The following is a 17,991-nucleotide window of genomic DNA, read 5'->3' on the forward strand; positions in this document are numbered from 1 at the left end:
CAGAGAGCTGCAATCATTCAGCAGCAGCATGTATCTCCGTGTACTGTGAGTCATAAAGTGTGTAGCTCCTAATCTAGCATCGAATCTGACCGCTTTTTCAGGACACCGAGAAGCTTACGTTTCCTTCCTTCCTTAAGTTTTTGCTCTCATAACCTTCAACAACACAGTCCAGATACCTCACAAGCATGCAGAAAACCCAAAACAGTACAGTTACTGTACAATTACCAAGATACATGCAAATATGTCTATATAGCACTTGGGATTTTAACCCCAGAGTTTCTGCCATGAATTTCTCTAGTCCTTTTAAGAAGTCCACAGGCAGAATAGCATTCTATGGCAGTGAGTTCCATAGATCTGGTAGAGAAAAAGCTTTTTCTGACAGAAACTACATAGTTTAGAACAAAGTTTTCAAGCTGTTTGAAAGTGAGGTGAATTGTCAGCAGTATGTAAAGCCTCCCTGCTCTAGTACATCAACATATTTTTGATGGTGGGGGAGGGGGAAGGTGGGATCAATTCACTGCATATCTAATGGATTGTCATATGCTAGCCAACACTGAGTGTAAATCAAGTTATACTATCCAAAAGAAAGTTACACTATATTTGCAACTCCAGAATATACTACTTGCACAGTGACACGTGAGTAGCACAGAAGTCGTGTCCATGCATCCTCATGGGGTGTGGGTTCACTTGTATGGGTCTCTCTGCTGCCAGAAAGTGCTTGTGTGCACCAGCCACCAAAAGGGGCCTCCAATCCATTTCCTTATTGCTACTCACTGGCAAGGCTCTGAGAGTCTCCTATACCGCCGTCCTGCCCCTCATGTTCCATCTTTCCCCGACGCAGAGCTTGGACGGCAGCCAGAAGGTTATCAGTCTTTCTTCCCCACTGCGTTTCTCATTAGAATGGCTGCAAAACGAACGTGTGCAGCTGCCTTGAGCTCCGAGGCTGCAGGCAGTACCTCCTTTTTTGCACTTATTAGAGCAACAGCAGCTACATCTGCTGTTAATTCTGAACCATAACGACGCTCTTAACAAAAGCAACAAGCAGAGGCTATTGCAGCACTTAACTAATTGAAGGCTCGACCTCTCTGCCTCGAGTAGAAGCCAGACAACCCCGGGGAGGCGGATTCCCCCAGCGTCCGCGCGCGCACGAACTGCCGTCCAATTCGCCCTCCTTTTGATCTCGCGCCGTCGGATACACCTTGGAACGCCCCGGGCCCCGGTTACCTAGGCGACGTTGTCAGCAACCTTCCATCCTTGCGCCGCGGACGTTCTGAGCCCGCCCTCTTCGGCCGGCCTACGCCAATCGAGCGGCATCCCCCCAACCTGCTGGGGGCTGACGTCATGGCCGGTGAGTTCTCTCTCCTGGCCTCCGCCTCCTTCTCCTGTTTGCTGTTTCTGCTAGTGGAGCAGCAGCAGCGGCAGCGGCAGCAGTAGCAGTGCGGGGCGGGAGGAGCGAGGCGGCCCTGCCCTGCCCTGCCCGGCGCAGCATGGCCAAGCACCACCGCACACCGGCGCGCAGCCCGGAGCCCGTCATCGAGGTCAAGAGCAAGGTGAGCGCGCCCGCCCCCAGGGTGGGGGGCGGCGTGGTAGAGAGAGGGGGGGTCAAATCTGTTGCTGCTGATTTGCCCGGGAGAAAGAGGGGGAATGTGCTCACCAGCAGCAGGGCAAGCTCTGCGCATCGGCGGCGCCTGAGCTGCAGCCTCTCCAGCTCGGGAGTGGTTTTCCAAACCCCCAAACGCGAGGTCCGTCTAGCTCGCCCCCTTCCCCTTCATGTCGCGGGGGCCCAGGTCACGCCGGGGGCCCGTTCGCCCTGCTGGGGGCAGCCTTGATCCGGCTTGCAGCAGGTGCACCGGGCAGCTGCCGCCACCGTCCCCCCCCCCCCCGCCAGGCTTGCACCATCCCCACGACAGGACGGGCTTGCGCGACGCATCTCGCCCTCCCCACCCACCCCCGCTTTCTTTCCTGTCCCGGGTGTCTGCTGTGCGCGTCTAGCCTGGCCTAGTGGATGGCGGAACTGGCCGATTGTTTATGCTGCCCCCCCCCCCGCCCCGCCAATCCTTCGGCAGTGTGGAGACTGCCAGCAGAGGATTATTGCTCCGATCCGTGGGGATTTCTGCCTTCGATGCGGAGTATGTGTGCGGGAAAGCCTCCTTCTCCCGGGAAAGGGAACCGAGGGATGCCAGAGTTCTCCGCCGGTTATGCAATGGTGCACCAGAACCGGGAGCACCGGGCATCAGACCCGTGGCTATTTAGCATCGGGGCCTCAGAGGGATGCCGAGCTGATTTCTGGAAGCGAGGGGATGCCTCAAGGAATCGGTGGAGCCGGATATTGATCCAGCGTTAAATCCGATTTGAAAGTGAAGGGAGGTGGGATACGTGGTATGCAGTTCAGTCTTCTTGGGTTTATTAACGTGCCTTCGAGAGAACAGTAATAGAGAATGGAGAGAGATCCTTTACGATGTATTTCCCTCCCCAAATAAGCATTGCAAACGCGAGGACAGATCTCCAACTTCAGACTGGAGGTTGCAGAACCCAACTGATCTTTCTTAGAATTCTACTGACGATTGACATCAATTCTCCCTTGGGATTAAATCTGTTGTTCTCTTTAGAGGGTCAGAATTTTCCCACAAGCAACTGGCTGGGACAGACAGGCACACCTCACATTATATACAGCATTTCTGGAGCATCCCCTGACTTAAGTCCGATGGCTATTTGGTAAAGCACGTGCTTTGCATGCAAAATGTCCCAGGATGAATCCCTGAATTTCTAGTTAAAAGGTCTGGGTGATGGGACAGACCTCTGCCTAAGACCCTGGAGAGATGGTGGCAGTTAGGGCAGAGGACAATGCCAAGCTGAGTGTGCGAATAACCTGGCTTACTATAAGGCAGGCATGATGCAAAGTTCCCTGTTTGGCTTTAATAGGCTGTTTGTTGCTCTAATTTACAGTGGTACCTTGGGTTACATACACTTCAGGTTACATGCGCTTCAGGTTACAGACTCCGCTAACCCAGAAATAGTACCTCGGGTTAAGAACTTTGCTTCAGGATGAGAACAGAAATTGTGCAGCAGCGGCAGCAGGAGGCCCCATTAGCTAAAGTGGTGCTTCAGGTTAAGAACGGACCTCCAGAACGAATTAAGTACTTAACCTGAGGTACCACTGTATACCCTGCCTTTAAGAACACAAATCCTTTGACAAGATCCCAGGTTTGGACCCTGACATCTTCAGGTAGGGCTGGGAAAGGTTCCAGCCTGAAATTCTGGAGAGCTGCCATTGGTCAGCATAGAAGATACTGAGCTGGTATGCAAAACGGCCCCCAAATATAATTAGAATCTGACAATATCAAAAACTCATCAGCCGATGAAACAGCAGGGCAGAATCAAGAAGCCTGTGGCCCTCCAAATGCTGCTGAACTTCAGCCCCCATCATTGCTAACCGTTGGCTATGGTTGCAGGGGCTGATGGGAGTTGGAGTCCAACAACATCTGGAGGGCCACAGGTTTCCTACCCCTGATGTAGGGGGATGGAATAGTCCAGCTCAAATAGGAGCAAGTGCCTGGTATTGTTTTCACCTGCTTTTGTCCTTCTCTCCCTCTTTCTCGGTCAGAGCCGTAGCCGGATGATCTTGCGCCCTTGGCAGAACCGTTCTGATTGCACCCCCAGCCACGGACAAATTAGCTCCTCTTTCTGCCTCTCCTCCAACCCCCCCCATTCAATTCACCCTCTATTTAAAACTTTTTCTTATGAGGCAATAATCAATATTTTTATTGATTGATATATTTATGGACATACTTTTAAGCCGATTTGGGGGGGGCCTCGCCTGCACCCCTGGCAGGGGCCCACCTCACCCCCCCCCCCAGCTACGGCCTTGCTCTCAATCCTACTAGATTTATTTCTCTCATTTGGGGATTCGCCCCATTTGTGGGGTCCTTCAGATAAGGTTTTGTAACAGTTCATGATTTGTGAAAAAGCAGTCCGGTGGGGGGACAACCCACACAATGCAGCATCTCTCTTGGGCTTCTCTCCTGGCTGGCCTAGGTGTCTTTTTGTTCCTGTAGGGCAGAGGATGGGAAACCTGCACCGTTGGCCCAATTTCATATGATTGACAAGGATAGGAGAAACTGGGGGTAAGGGGGGTGTCCCCACCAACCTTTGACTGTGGTCCCAGCCACTTTTGACTCCAACCCTGCCCACTGCTGGATTCCTCCTCTTGACAGAAAAAAGGCTGCCCACCCACCCACCCCACTGAAGAAGGAAGCTGCTTCAAAAGTTGTGATCTGCCTTGTGCACCTAGACTCATACAGGCTCGATTGGGGAGCTGGGAGGTGACAAGGGGCAGAACTAAGTTGGAAAGGGAAATGCTGCTGGCCATTCACAGTTCTGTAAATCTTTTTGGTTTGACCCTTTCTTATGGATGGTAGGAAATCCAGGCACCTTCCCAAAAATATTCCCTGCTGCTTCTAGACATAGCCTTCCACAATTCACTTATCTATTCATCGGGGTTGGGAATTTTGTGGCCCTCCAGATGTTGCTGGACTACAGTACCTGTCCTTGCTGACCACTGGCTATACAGTCATACCTCATGTTATGTTTGCTTCAGGTTGTGCATTTTCAGGTTGCATTCCATGGCGACCCGGAAGTACTGGAAAGTGTTACTTCGGGGTTTTTTCAACACTCGCACATGTGCAGAAGCAGCAAATCATGACCCGCAGACGTGTAGACACAGGTTGCATTCTGCTCATGGTGCGAACGGGCCTCCGGAACGGATCCCGTTCGCAACCAGAGGTACCACTGTACTGGTTGGGGCTGATGTGAGCTGCCATCTAACATCATCTGGAAGGTCACAGGTTTCTCACCTCTGCTCTTCTGTGTCCTATATGAGCAGCATCCTCCTTGCTAACACCCCCCCCCCTTTAGGCTGGTCTTTCCTTTGCGTCTCTCTATTAATTAGGAGCAATACCTCTGAGTTTCAGATGGAACAGAGGAAGCTGCCTTATATCAAGTCAGTTGATTGGTTAATCTTACTCAGTATTGTCTGCACGGACAGGCAGAGACTTTCCAGGGTTTCAGACAGAAGTCCTTCTTAGACTTACTGGAAGATGCCTGAGTTTGAACCTGCGTCCTTTTGCTTGTAATTCTTTCAGCATTACAACAGTGTGTTGAAAACTATCCTCTCCTTTTTTGCAGTGTGGGGATGTGGGGAGAAGCCATCATGTAGAAAGCTCTTTATTTATATGTGAAGTTGTCAATATGTTTATTGATTGATCAATTCTAGTAAATGTCTACCTTACCTTTTGGCCTCCCAAAGGAGACCCTGAGCAGTTTCCAGGTTTATTTTTTAAAAAAACTGCACAATAAAAATAATGAGATAAAAGAAAAGCAACAGCAAATATAATAATAAACAAATCATAATATTTATTATATATATATTTATATTATTGTTTCTCACCCCAAATGATAGTTTGGTTACATGATTGAGGTATGTATCTGCAGTTGGTTAATGAGAACATTCTTTAACTGGTACATTCTGAAGTAAAGCGGAGTTTTTTTCTCCACTTCAGTCGTTATGTTCAAGTAGTTGGCCATGTGTAAATCTTACTATGAGTGGTACCTGCACATTGTGCAGGTGGAGAAGGGAGGCATATCATTCTGAGCAGAGACCCCAGGAGAAGATGAGAGCAAGCAAGATAACAAATGCATGAAGAAGAGCTTACTGATCCCTTATAACCACTTCTAAATGAGTTGGTACTCTACTTACCAGGAGTCGTGTTCTTAAAATAAAAGACTTTAGCAGTTTTGTACTTCATCTGCATTAAAGCTAGCAGTTTTAACTCCCTGGCATATCTGTTAAGAATGCTACACACACCCCTCCCTTAAAGACAAGGACTGAGAAATCAAAAGGGTGGCTTTGATTTGGGGAGGAAATACTGACCTACTGAAGCAGAGTCCAAAGTCCTTTGGCAGCAGTAAGGTTGGCAGTTGCCATGTATTGCAAGTCTTTCCCCGAATTTGCTGGGACGTGTTTTAGCAGCTTGCTGAATTACATTTGGCCCCCATCTCCTTTTATACAGTTTGATGCTGAGTATCGCCGCTTTGCCATGAAGCGCTCCACTGCGGGTGGCTTCCAGGAATTCTACCAGCTGATCCAGAGAGTCCACCAAATCCCTTGCGTGGATGTCTTGCTTGGGTATACGGATATCCATGGAGACCTGCTGCCCATCAACAACGATGACAATTACCACAAGGCTCTGTCATCTGCCAATCCTCTGCTCCGGATCATCATCCAGAAACGTGGTAAGAAGGTTCTTAAGGAGGGGGCTAGAGTTCACTTTCATTTTAATCCAGCTAATTTATTCTGTTTACCGTATTTTTCCGTGTATAACACGCCCCTGTGTATAAAACGCCGCCTATTTTTTGGGAATGAACCAAGCACCAGTCCCCCTATGCACTATCCATGTATAAGACAACCTCCAATTTTAAACTTGAAAAATGGGGGGGGGTATAGTCTTATACACGGAAAAATACAGTATTTTATTTTATCTTGCCCATCGCCCAAGGAACTAAAGGGAGTGTTGAGCACAGAGCAGTATACATAGTTTTCTTCACCCACTGATTTTTTTCTTCACAACAGCCTTGCAAGGTGGGTGGGCTGTGGCTGGCTTGGGGATCTGAAGCCTGGATTTCCCTAGATCATGATCTAACCACAATACCACCATTACCTGCAGAGGCAAGAATGCCTTGAGATCAGGATTAGAAATGAAGTATTCTAAAAATTATCCAAATAAGATAAGATATAGGCAGTTTTGTTCTCTGTGTTTGTGGGTGTGAAAGTTTGTGTGTGAGTGCAATATATATATATATATATATATAGAGAGAGAGAGAGAGAGAGAGAGAGAGACACTAATCAATTTCTGCTAGCAAGGAGAAAAGACAAGGAACTGAACAAAGCAACAAAACTGCCATCAATAACTACCGGTAAAAGTCCCACTCTGGCTAGTCAAACTTCATTCACCTCTATGCATTTGCCTTTTTCAGTTTGTCTTTGTAGGTAGGAGGACTAGTAACTTGATTTTTAGCCACAGCAACAAAGGCACACGATGCAGTGCATTTGCTGAAGCTAAGCAAATGTAGCACTGTTTGGAAACTCCTCATGTATGCTGCTTTGAGTTCTGTGACAGATGAAAGACAGGGTATAAATACAATAAGCAAAGAAAAGCTCAAATATTCAGAAACTGAATTTTGTGCCAGATCCCAGATTCCCAATTGTGGAAGTGTGAGATGTGCTGTGCATGTGGTGCTTTTAATGTTCGGGCTGTGGGTCTCTGTGATGGAGGGCATCAGTGCCATCTTAACCATGTCCATTCAGAAGCAGGCTCCATTGAGCTCAGTAGAACTTTCTCCCAAGTAAGCAATCCTAGCACTCCCTTCCATGGGAGTAAGCTCCACTGACTTCAGTAGGACTTGGTTCTGAATAGAATTGGTTAGAATTACACTGTCTGTGCCTAAGTTGATGGTACTCAGATATTACAGCAATGGATTATTTCCTAACCATTTCAAAGGCAGAACAGTTTGGTGGGTGTTACGGAGGGCCCTGCTGAATAGAGACAACACTGATATATTTTAAGGAACAGTATCCAGAAATTATTTTTGCAGTCCTGAGACAGCAACGCTCTGTGTCCAAAATCTATTTAAAGGACAAAAATGAGATTTTCCTGTATCTGAATCTCGCCTAACAGCATCTTTGTTTGTTTGTCTAAAGTATTTTTACCTAACTCTTCAGCCAAAAAAAGGCTCCCATAATTACTTACAACAATCAATAATAAGATTGCCCCGCCTTTAACTTTACATTCTAAAAGACACAGCACAAAAGGAAAGGAGATTGAGACGGGTGGAGGAAAAAAAGCTAACTCAGCGAGACACAACTTCTTAGTTTCTCACAAGGAGGGACAAAGCAAGCTCCCTATAGCTGCTTTCTGTTTAGCTAATGGATGGGTCCAGATGGGTCTTTCCCTGTTTTTCCCCATCTTGCCCATTCATGTTCTCTTAAGGTTAGTAGTGGGCAGCAGATGGGGCAGCTTTCTTGAGCATCGTCTCCATCAGCCAACCCACAGGAACTCCAGAATGGCTTATTTCTGGGCTTTATAAGGCAATAACAACTAATTAAAACAGTGACTTCTTGAATAGCTTCACCAAATCATCCCCCCCCTCCCGCTTGTTTGCAGATTAGATTAAACCATAAAAACCAGTTGAAAACAGCCTGACCGAAACCTGTGCAGGAAGGCAATTTTAGAACCTGAATGTTGTGGACTTTTGAAGGCCAGTTGTTGAAGCACAGTTAACATTTCTCTTTGTCCCCAAACAATTCCAATCACCATTCCATGCTTTATAACTGCTTCTACGTTCCTGACATGATAGAAATTGGGGGGGGGGGCAGTTTTCAAATTACCGTTATAATAAAGCAAGAAATACTCTGAGCATGTGAAACTTGGCACTTTAAAAATTCACTTAAATCATAGCACCTTCATGACCACAGGAATAAATTGGAGTTTGCTTCTGCTGCCCTGATGCTCCATGCATTTACCTGGGGATAAGTAAAATTTTGTTGTAGAAAAGGATATGTTCTTAAAAGTGGTCTATGTAACAACACACATGCCTGGCTGGCTGACCACTGACCATAATCTTTTTTTGTAAAAAATAAGTAATGATTCCATAGTGACCAGCACTGGCCCAGGCAGCTGCGGTGTTAATGCTGGGTCTGTTTACCCCCATCATTTGCCTCTCTCTGGGAGGTTGTTTAGGGGAACCTGGATTGTGGCCCCAAGGCCCAGACCCAACAGCACAGCTGCTCATACATAATTCCATTGAGTTCAGTGGGGCTGACTTCTAGGGAAGTAGGTATAGGATTCTGCTGTTAGTCTGCTGTACCAGTGCTAGAACCACACTCACCCACTTCAGGGAGCAGAGTGTATATTTCTGTTGTTCTCTGCCAACTAAACATATCAACAAACAAAATCGAAGCTCCTTGAAACTTGAAACCAGAAGTGCAAAAATCTCCTGTCAGAATAAACTATGCAAATTAGGCAAACCGCATAAGCCTATTTTACTGAGCCACTAAATCTGTTTTTGTACACCGGAAGCTGTTCTTCTGAGGGCTGGATGGCAGGTCGCAGGAAAGAGATGAATGAAACATTGGGGACAATGCCACCGTTACTGCTGAACACCCAGGAATATCCAGGCTACTGTAGAGAGGAGCCGTTACTGCCTGGTTTTGTTTTTTTGCCTGCTGCAGATGTTTTCAACACCCACTGCAAATGGCCGTAAGAAAGGCCTCTTTTCCCTCTCTTACCTGAAGCCTCCTGCTCAATGGCTGATTCACCAGCCACAGCCCAGGGAAGGTTGCTAAGCCAGAACTTGAAGTGCATCCTTAAGGTGCATTGCTTTAGAAAGAAGAAGAGTGCCAATTTGCACTAAGTGTTCATATGCTAATTTATCTGTATACATGCAGGTTTAGAAAGAATTTTTAAAAAATAGAAATAATTACTTTGATGAAAATAGAAATGCATGTCACCATAGTGCGGAAGACTGTAACCAGGTAATCAGTGCATCTGCTCAGTCTGTTGTCCAAGTGCTTACTGTTGATGGGAGACTTCAAGGCCCCTGATCCCCATTCTCCCCCCACCCTTATGATTTTTCATCTTTGAATTGGACTTGGGGTGGACAAAACTGTCCTCTGTAGAGCAGGACACCTGGGCACCCTATGCATCCTCCCTCTGCCCCCTGTGCTCTCCTCTGCCCTGCGGTTTTGCTCTTGGCTGCCTTCGTAGCACAGAAGATGCTACAGGGCTGCCAAGTACAATGATGCTGGTTGCTTGGCACCAGGATTGGCATTGCTGGGCATTTGCCAGGACCTCTTGCCAGGTCTTTCCTAGGCTGGCTCAGCTTCTCTTCCTCCTTACAGGAAGATAGGAATCTTCCGTCTCTTTGTCCATCTTGCTCAATATTATCCACACTGACCGACACCAGCTCTTCAGGGCTTCAGGCGGGAGTCTATCTGAGCCCTTCGTGGAGATGCCAGGGATTGAACCTGGGACTTTCTGCATGCAGGGGAGACCCAGAGTGGCTGGGGAAACCCGACCAGATGGGTAGGGTATAAATAATAACATTCTTCTTATTCTTATTCTCTATCACCAATCAAGGAAAAGGGTCAGAACTCTCCACGCACCTTGCTATTCCTCTTGTTCTGGGCAGCGCTGCAAATTCAGCTCAGAGAGAGAGGACAACTGCCTGGGCAATGGTGCAAGGTGCAAGGGAGAGAGGACCTCTTCCAGGAGGAAGACTCACAAAGGGCTTCTTGCTCAAGGGTCCTGAGGCAAAACCTGAGGTGGCTCTAGTTGGACTGGTTGCTGGGTGGGGTTGGGTGGAGAGAGATTCCACAGCCCTTCACAGTCTCCCTGGGCTAAAAATAAGCCGCTGCGCCAAAAACACTGTGTGATATTTATAACTCTGGAGCTCCATCTGACAAGCTCTGTAGAATAAGGGGTGTGCCACTTAAGGATAGGGACATGGCAAGGCTGCTTTCCCTTCCACTTTGAGAAGTTTCTTGTCCTGTGTAGCACACTGACTTTGTTGAGTGTGTATGTTTGTGTTTGTGCATGGCCATCTGTCACAGACGCAGGCTTGTAAACACATCACCCATCTGGTCTCCTGTGGCAATCCAGAGTCTTCTCCAGGCAACCAGGCAGGATAAATTTGTCAATGACTAGTTGTTGCTGGGGGTTTCTTGTTGTTTTTTGTCTTCCATGCTGCAAATGATTAAAAAAGCGAACGGAGGCTCATAAAAAGAGAGCTGAGGCCAGGGCGGTTCCTTCTGTGGGCTTAATTTACAAAGCTTCAGGGACCAGGCTGTGAAATTGGACATGCTCCCCTGGGTAGATTGTGAAGGAATTCCAAAACTCTACTAGCGCCGACTTCTGGGATTGCTGTGGGGTGTGTAAGTATGTATGAGTTTAGGTCCCAGGTGCCTTTCTTCTCTCCGATATTACAGACAGCACTAAAACCACAGACCTGTTCAGACTCTTTCTGTTTCTTCAGGTCCATTTTGTTGCTTGTCACAAATATCTTTGGCCTCTTTAGGGGGTTGGGTGAACTGTCCATCCAGCTAGGTGCGATGCATAGGTATGCGCAGCACATTTCTTCAGGGTGTGCATAAAGGGATATTTATTTCAATGAAGGAAGATGGGGGTGGGGTGGGGGAACAACAGGACAAGGAAGAGGTAAAGTGGCAACTGGACAATTGTCATCCAAAACCTCTGGAAGGCAGCAGGTTGGGGAAGCCCAATTTACCCACTGCAATTGTAGTGGGTTTTTTTAACCCATCATCCTCAGAATGATTCTGTTTACCCATGTGCAGATTTATGCAAAACAAGTTGTTTATCAACTAAAACCCATATGACTAATTGCCTCTGACTTCTTGAGTTGGGTGGCATCTCAGAGGAATCCTTCTTCCCCCACCTGAACTGCAAATTCTCCTTTTGGTTGTAGCTGATTTCTCCCTGGTGCAGCCCTAGGGAGCAAATTCTTCCTTGCAAGGAGCCTCTTTCCAGCCTGACAGCCCTTCAAGCCTTTCCAGCTCTTTAGTATCTCTCATGTCCCTACAGCATTCCCTGCAGTGCTGGCATGCAGTGACAAATAGTGCCCAGATGGTAGAGGGGTCCCCTGCAGGCATCCCTGGAGGAAAACAGAGTAGAAAAGAGTGCCCCCTGCTGAGTCAGCTGCCCTGTTTTCTGCAGATCCCCAAACTTCTTAATTCAGCCTTCTGCAGTGCCTGTCCTCTCAAGTCATATTATCTTGAGATAACAATGCCTTTCGCCTTTCTGTAGTGACAAACTGATTGATAAGAGGTCATTTGAAGCCCTCTGCTTGCCGACTGCACAGAGGACATTCATGATATGCTTCTCACAGTGCAGAAGAGAGAGCTCTTAAGAGTCTCTGCTTACTCTCTAGGGCAGGAATGGGGAATCAGTGGCCCTCCAGATCCCATCAGTCTCACCCCACACGGCCAATGGCCAGGCATGGCAAGAGATGTAGTGAGCATCACCTAGAGGGTCCCCATTCCTGCTGCAGGGTCAAAACTGGGTGATTAAAAGGACATATTTTTCCTCTCCTCCAGTTTATTCAATCTTTAAATGCATTTGGGACTCACAATCTTAAATAATAAACCCAAGTATTTTATATCAAGTTCCTGCTCTGTGTACGTGTGTGATGGTCTGTTTACTCCACTGAAACCAATTTAGATTAACATGCATTTGATAAATTAGCATATGGAATTAGCAAGAGGACAAGGTCTCTGCCTCTGTCTTCCTGTCTCTTTCTCCCACTACCTCCCAGCACCAGATCTTCAGAGCCAATACTCTTTTGTGCCTGTGTGTTCTGAGTCCCAGTTACTCTTGATGAATTCCCCTGGAATTCAGATGTGGGCACCTCATGGAAACTGGCAGGTTCTGCTCTAGGGTCTGGCTTTTGGAACAGCCTTTATTTTGCTTTTGCTGCAGGAGAACACCAGAGCCTGAGCTGGCAGCGACAGAGTTAAGTCTGCAGAGTACAGCTCAAAGTGTGATTAAAACTGAATTATTCATATCCCCTTTAATCCCAGCCTGGCATACAGTGGGTAATCCCAGAAGGGGCTGGGTTCCTCTTCCCTCTCCAGCACTGGCAGGTATATCTCATCTAGGCATGGGTCAGGATCTGACCTGGGTAGAGAATTGTGCGAGGAGGGAGTCAGCACTACTGAGCAGAATGAGACCTGCTCAGCATTTTGCATTGGCTGTGCCTTCTGGTGCCAAGTGATGTGGCGTTATAATACAAGGGAGTGGCTCATCACTCACGGTCATGATCTGTCAGGGCCCAAGTGTGATCAACTTACCCGCTTTGCTGTTGGCCCCCCTTTCCTCCACCCCACGTCCCTGGCAATAGGGAGCACTACAAAAGGAATGCCGTAAGAGCCATTCACATTTCAGTGGAAATATAGTCATTCTCTGTAATGCACACTAGGGTCTCAACCTGTGTTATTTCTGGTGCTGCTCCTTGCTCACAGGGTTTATATATAAACCACTACCACAAAACAGTGGTGTCCCACTTCCCCCCTCCTCCCCAGCCAAAAAGACACTTTTGCATTCAGATGTTGTAAACCGGAAATGTTTCTCCTGTCATGCAACATTGTTAACTCCCATGATGCTATAACATTCAGAGTCTCAAAAATTCCAAGGTTGTGAGAGAACCAGCAGCTCCCAAGGTATACAGATCAGCTGGCTAAACGTAGACAGGTTTGGTTGAAAAGCCTTCTTTGGTATGAGAGAGAGAAATTTATAGTGCCTGGCAACCACCTCTGCAGTAGCTGACACTGTGTCTGTGATCATCTAGACAACTTGGGGGTCCTAAAGAGTTGGAAAGTAGGGATAAAAATATTCAAGCAAATCAATAATGTGTTTGGCAGAGCAACGAAGAAAGGAACTATGGATATGAACAAAACAGGGGGTGAGCTGGGTGTTTGTCCTGGGTGCCATGCTAAACTCAGCAGCTCAGTGTTAAGTTTGTTAAGTCTGTGGTGCATTAGGGCAAAATTATTTTTCCCTAGTTTTTATTTTATTTTACTTGTAACTCATTCTGAACCATAAGCAAACAATCATAACCCCAACATGGATCTTTCTGCTCCATATTCTCATAACGTAAGATGTATAGTGTTTCAGTGAGCATACCAGACAATGGGTGGTATTCAGCTGAGTTTTACTCAGAGTAGAACCACTGAAATGAACGAGACTCAGTTAGGTTCATTAAGTTAAATAGCTCATGCACCACACTCATATCAGTCAGGGGGAAACAGTTGAAAGCTAGTTTTTGTCCCCTTTCATGGGCATTTCTGGGGAAATCTGGGAGCAGGAGGGCCTGTTTTTTGCAATCCTGCACAAGAAGCGCTGGGCTTGGTAATGCTGCAAAACTGATCATGGCAGGTGGAAGGGGTATGTTCCTAAAGCACTATTAATAATAGAGATGGCCCTTGATTTGTGTTGAAGTCAGGATGGGTGCACAGGGGACAAAGAGAGGACTAGGAACATAAGAAGAGGCTGCTGGATCTGACCACATGCCCATCTAGTCCATCATCCTGTTCTCACGGTGGCCAGCATATTATCTATGGGAAGCCCACAAGCAGGACATGAGCACAATAGCCCTCTCCCTGCCTGTGATTCCCAGCAAGTGGTATTCAAAGGCATACCAATACTTGACAGCGGAGGTAGAATATAGTGGCTAGTAGAACCTCAATGAAGTTGGCAGATAATCATAGGCGCCAACTCCATGGGGCCTGAGGGGGCCCGAGCCCCCTCAAAAATTTAAGAAAATTATTAGTTATATTATGCTTTGTAAAATCACAAAATTATGTTGGTATTTTTTATTTTCCTTGTTTGACAATAGTTACCTTTTAAAATACATTCAGTAATGAGTTAAAACAAAGCCACTCCCGATCTAGAGAGGGGGTGGGGTTGCGGGCTCTCGACCCATCAACAATCTCGCGGGGCTGGCGTCAGCCCCGCTAGAAGCGGGGATTCCCCCTAGCTCATTAATATTCACCGCCCATGGCGGCAGCCAATCGGCTGCCGCAAAGGGCAGGCCCTCACAGGTTCACTTAAGGTCGGGGCAGCCCGGGGCTCGCCCCTTTCGTTCCCCCAGCAGCAGCGGTTTGGAGGTCTTGGGCCCCCCCAATATTTTTTATAAGTCGGCGCCCCTGGAGATAATTGACACCTGGGGAACAAGGGGTGGGCTTGAGCAGTGGAGACCTGCCCATCTGATTTGTGCTTGCTTTGCTTTCTTTCCTTCTTGCAGCGGAAGCCGACACCAGCGTCTTTGCCTCCAACTCGCTGCAGCGGAAGAAGAAGGGGCTTCTTCGCCCTGTGCACCAGCGGGCCAAGCCGCACTTGCTGATTGGCATGCCGCAGGACTTCCGCCAGATCTCCTCCATCATCGATGTGGACATTCTGCCCGAGACCCACCGGCGGGTGCGGCTGCACAAGCACGGCTCCAACAAGCCCCTTGGCTTCTACATCCGGGATGGGGTCAGCGTGCGCGTGGCACCCCACGGGGTTGAGAAGGTGCCTGGCATCTTCATCTCCCGCTTGGTCAAGGGGGGCCTGGCGGAAAGCACGGGGCTGCTGGCCGTGAATGACGAGATCCTGGAAGTCAACGGCATTGACGTGGCAGGCAAGTCGCTGGACCAGGTCACGGACATGATGGTGGCCAATAGCCACAACCTCATCATCACCGTCAAGCCGGCCAACCAGCGCAACAACGTGATCCGCAGCAGCAAGGCCTCGGGCAGCTCTGGCGTGTCCACGGACAGCACCCCCAGCCAGCAGACACCTAGCCCGGCCTCCCAGTACCTGAGCAACTGCAGCACAGCAGAAGGCGAGAGTGATGAAGAGGGTGACCTGGTGATTGAGAGTGATTTGCCTGCCAGCTGCCCCAATGGCGGCCTCCTGGAGAGCTTGCAGCACAGCCTGTCCCTCTACAGCTCCCAGGGTTCGCTGCCCTCCCTGAACAGTCACAGCGGCAGCGGCAGCCCAATCCGGGGCAGCCGAGCAGGCAGTCTCCGGGAAGATGGCACAGTCATAACGCTATAGCCCCAGGCAGTGCCCCTCCCTTGTCTTCTGAATTTCAGCATTTCCACGGTCAGTTTGACAGTACCTTCTTCCTGGCCAATGGAGCTGGAACTGGGGGCCCCGTCTCGAACCCAAGACACTGCCCAGACCTGCCACCACAGACTCTCTCTTGCTTATTGCCTGCAGACCCAGTGGCACTCTCTCCGCAGCTGCTGGAGCAAAGGTGGCAGCTGGGGTTTGGAGCAACTGGGGCCAAGCCACTTTCCTCTCAGTCCTTAGCCACCCAAGAGGTTCTTTCTTGCTCCCCATTGAACCAAAGCAATGGGAGTTCTACTACCTTCTCCATTCCCTCTCTTCAGCCCCTGTCTTCATTCTGGACAGGTAGAAGGAAAAAGGCAGGGATGCTCTTGCCTCTCTCACAGTCTCTGGTTCTCCCCTCCACCAACTGTCAGCTCTCATGAAGTGTTTGTTTTTAGTTATTTGTTTTTACAATAACATGCATCACAGATTAATATATTGCAACAAACTATTAAAACTTTTTTTTAAAAGAAATGTGCATTCACATGATTTTTAGAAGCGTGCTGGTCAAGCACGATGAGGAAGCTCTGGTGCCTGTGCTGGGAAATTGAGCAGGGTGGTCCCAAACATGCAAGATGCATTATTCTGCTCAATAGGATGCTGGGATCCATTGGGACTGGTAGGGCAGCAAGGGAAATGTGACTGAGGCAACTTGGCTTTTTGTTGTCTGACTTGAGTAGATAGATGCTTAGCTGACTGGCTAGATCAACTGCTGGATCAGGATCTGAAACTGAGTTGCACCTGAAGCATAGCTGCTATTTTCTGTTAAGGTTGTTGGTTTTGTTTTTAAATGAAGAACACAGGAAGCTGCCTTAGACTTAGTCAGACCACTGGTCCATCTATTGTCTATGGTGACTGGCAGTGGCTCCTCCAGGGTTTCAGGCAGGGTTCTCTCTAAGCCCTACTGGGAAAGGAAATAGAAGCATCTCTAATAAATCACCCATTCATCCCAGCTGCATTTCTACCAGGTCAGGATCATTTGCACTGAAATGGTTTTTAGGGAGATGTTTAATTTACCATTCTAAATTGAAGGAAGGTAGTCTTCTCTTGTTTTGTTCATTTTAAGTCTGACCAGCTAAAATGCTTATAGTCTGTAGCAGGGGATCTTAAATCATGGCAAACTAGCCATCAGCAGCTGCTTCCACCTCAGGAGAGACGTTTCGCTGCCTAAGACCTTGATTTGCTGTGAATCATTATCTTGTACAATTACTGGGGTCCACCACCAGAGGACAGCAGTGGCCAGGTACAGGGTTCAAGGCATCTCTTCGTTCCCACTGGGCTTATATTTAACTGTTGGCCTTAAACATGGTGTAGTAATTCACCTGTAGATAGTCACTGCAGGCCATGTTCACAACCAGCCAGCCACGTGAAAGAAAGCCTCTGGGATTTAAGAACTCTAAATGAGGGTCTGTGGCCCACCATTCACTCCCACTTGGAAGCTGTTGCCAAGCAGGGAGCGGTTGAAATTGGGATGGAAAGGGTTATTCTGTGCAGCTGCAGCACCCACTTGATGCAGTGATATCATAAATCAATTTGAAGATTGTTTCCAAGCCCGATTGCTTTGTAAGGAATCTGATTTTGTGTCAGGTCTGCAGATACAGAAGGGTTAAATTGCGAATCTCCATGCACTGTGAGCCTCCCATCCAAATCCATCTCTTCTCAAGGCTAGTGAGTGAGTTAACAGATGGTCAACTGGTCAACCTGCAGTCCTGTATCAGGGCCACAGCATGCCTGCTTCCCACATAACATAACCTGTTACTGGTGCCCTAACAAGCACAAGGTCCACAGAAAACTAACCAAGCTTTCTCTGCTTTGTCGGTCGAGGCACCTCTTCTAGGTGCCTGAAACTACAATTTTTGCATGGAAAGGAGAACACTTGAAGACAGTACAGAGCTGTCAGGGCTTTGCACCATTACCCCCTAGGAGAGTTTGCACAGCCAAAATAACTCTTGTCTGTCATTTCCAGAGGAGAGGAAATGTTTTATGTACTCCAACTACCCCACGGGGAGGCAATTAATCCTGCTACTGCTGTCCATCACCCTTCACTGCAACCCTGTCCAGGGTTTGGTTTCGGTTGTTGTTGTTTTGGGGTGGCGGAACTAGATTGCCTGTTAACCTTATTAACCCTTTCCAACCCTGCCATGCTGCTCAATCCTGCCAGCTCTTAAAAGATATGGACTATCTTTGCCCTGCCTATTATTTTAGTGCCACTTGGCTCCAGGGTCCTTTAGAAATGAAGGACAAGCCTGAAAGGGGAGTTTTTCAGGCA

The 17,991-nt window shown here is 47.9% G+C and overlaps 1 protein-coding gene across 1 annotated transcript; it reads left to right on the forward strand.

Moving 5' to 3' along the window:
• Positions 1-774: 774 nt before the first annotated feature.
• On the forward strand, positions 775-16,188 carry PARD6A (par-6 family cell polarity regulator alpha). Its single transcript, XM_081870570.1, has 3 exons — positions 775-1,550; positions 6,069-6,291; positions 14,872-16,188. The coding sequence occupies exons 1-3, from the start codon at positions 1,488-1,490 to the stop codon at positions 15,663-15,665; spliced, it is 1,080 nt and encodes a 359-aa protein (XP_081726696.1). The 5' UTR covers positions 775-1,487; the 3' UTR covers positions 15,666-16,188.
• Positions 16,189-17,991: the final 1,803 nt, after the last annotated feature.

The sequence above is a fragment of the Podarcis erhardii genome, assembly GCF_964252035.2.
Source record: "Podarcis erhardii genome assembly, chromosome: 7".
Classification (NCBI taxonomy): domain Eukaryota; kingdom Metazoa; phylum Chordata; class Lepidosauria; order Squamata; family Lacertidae; genus Podarcis; species Podarcis erhardii.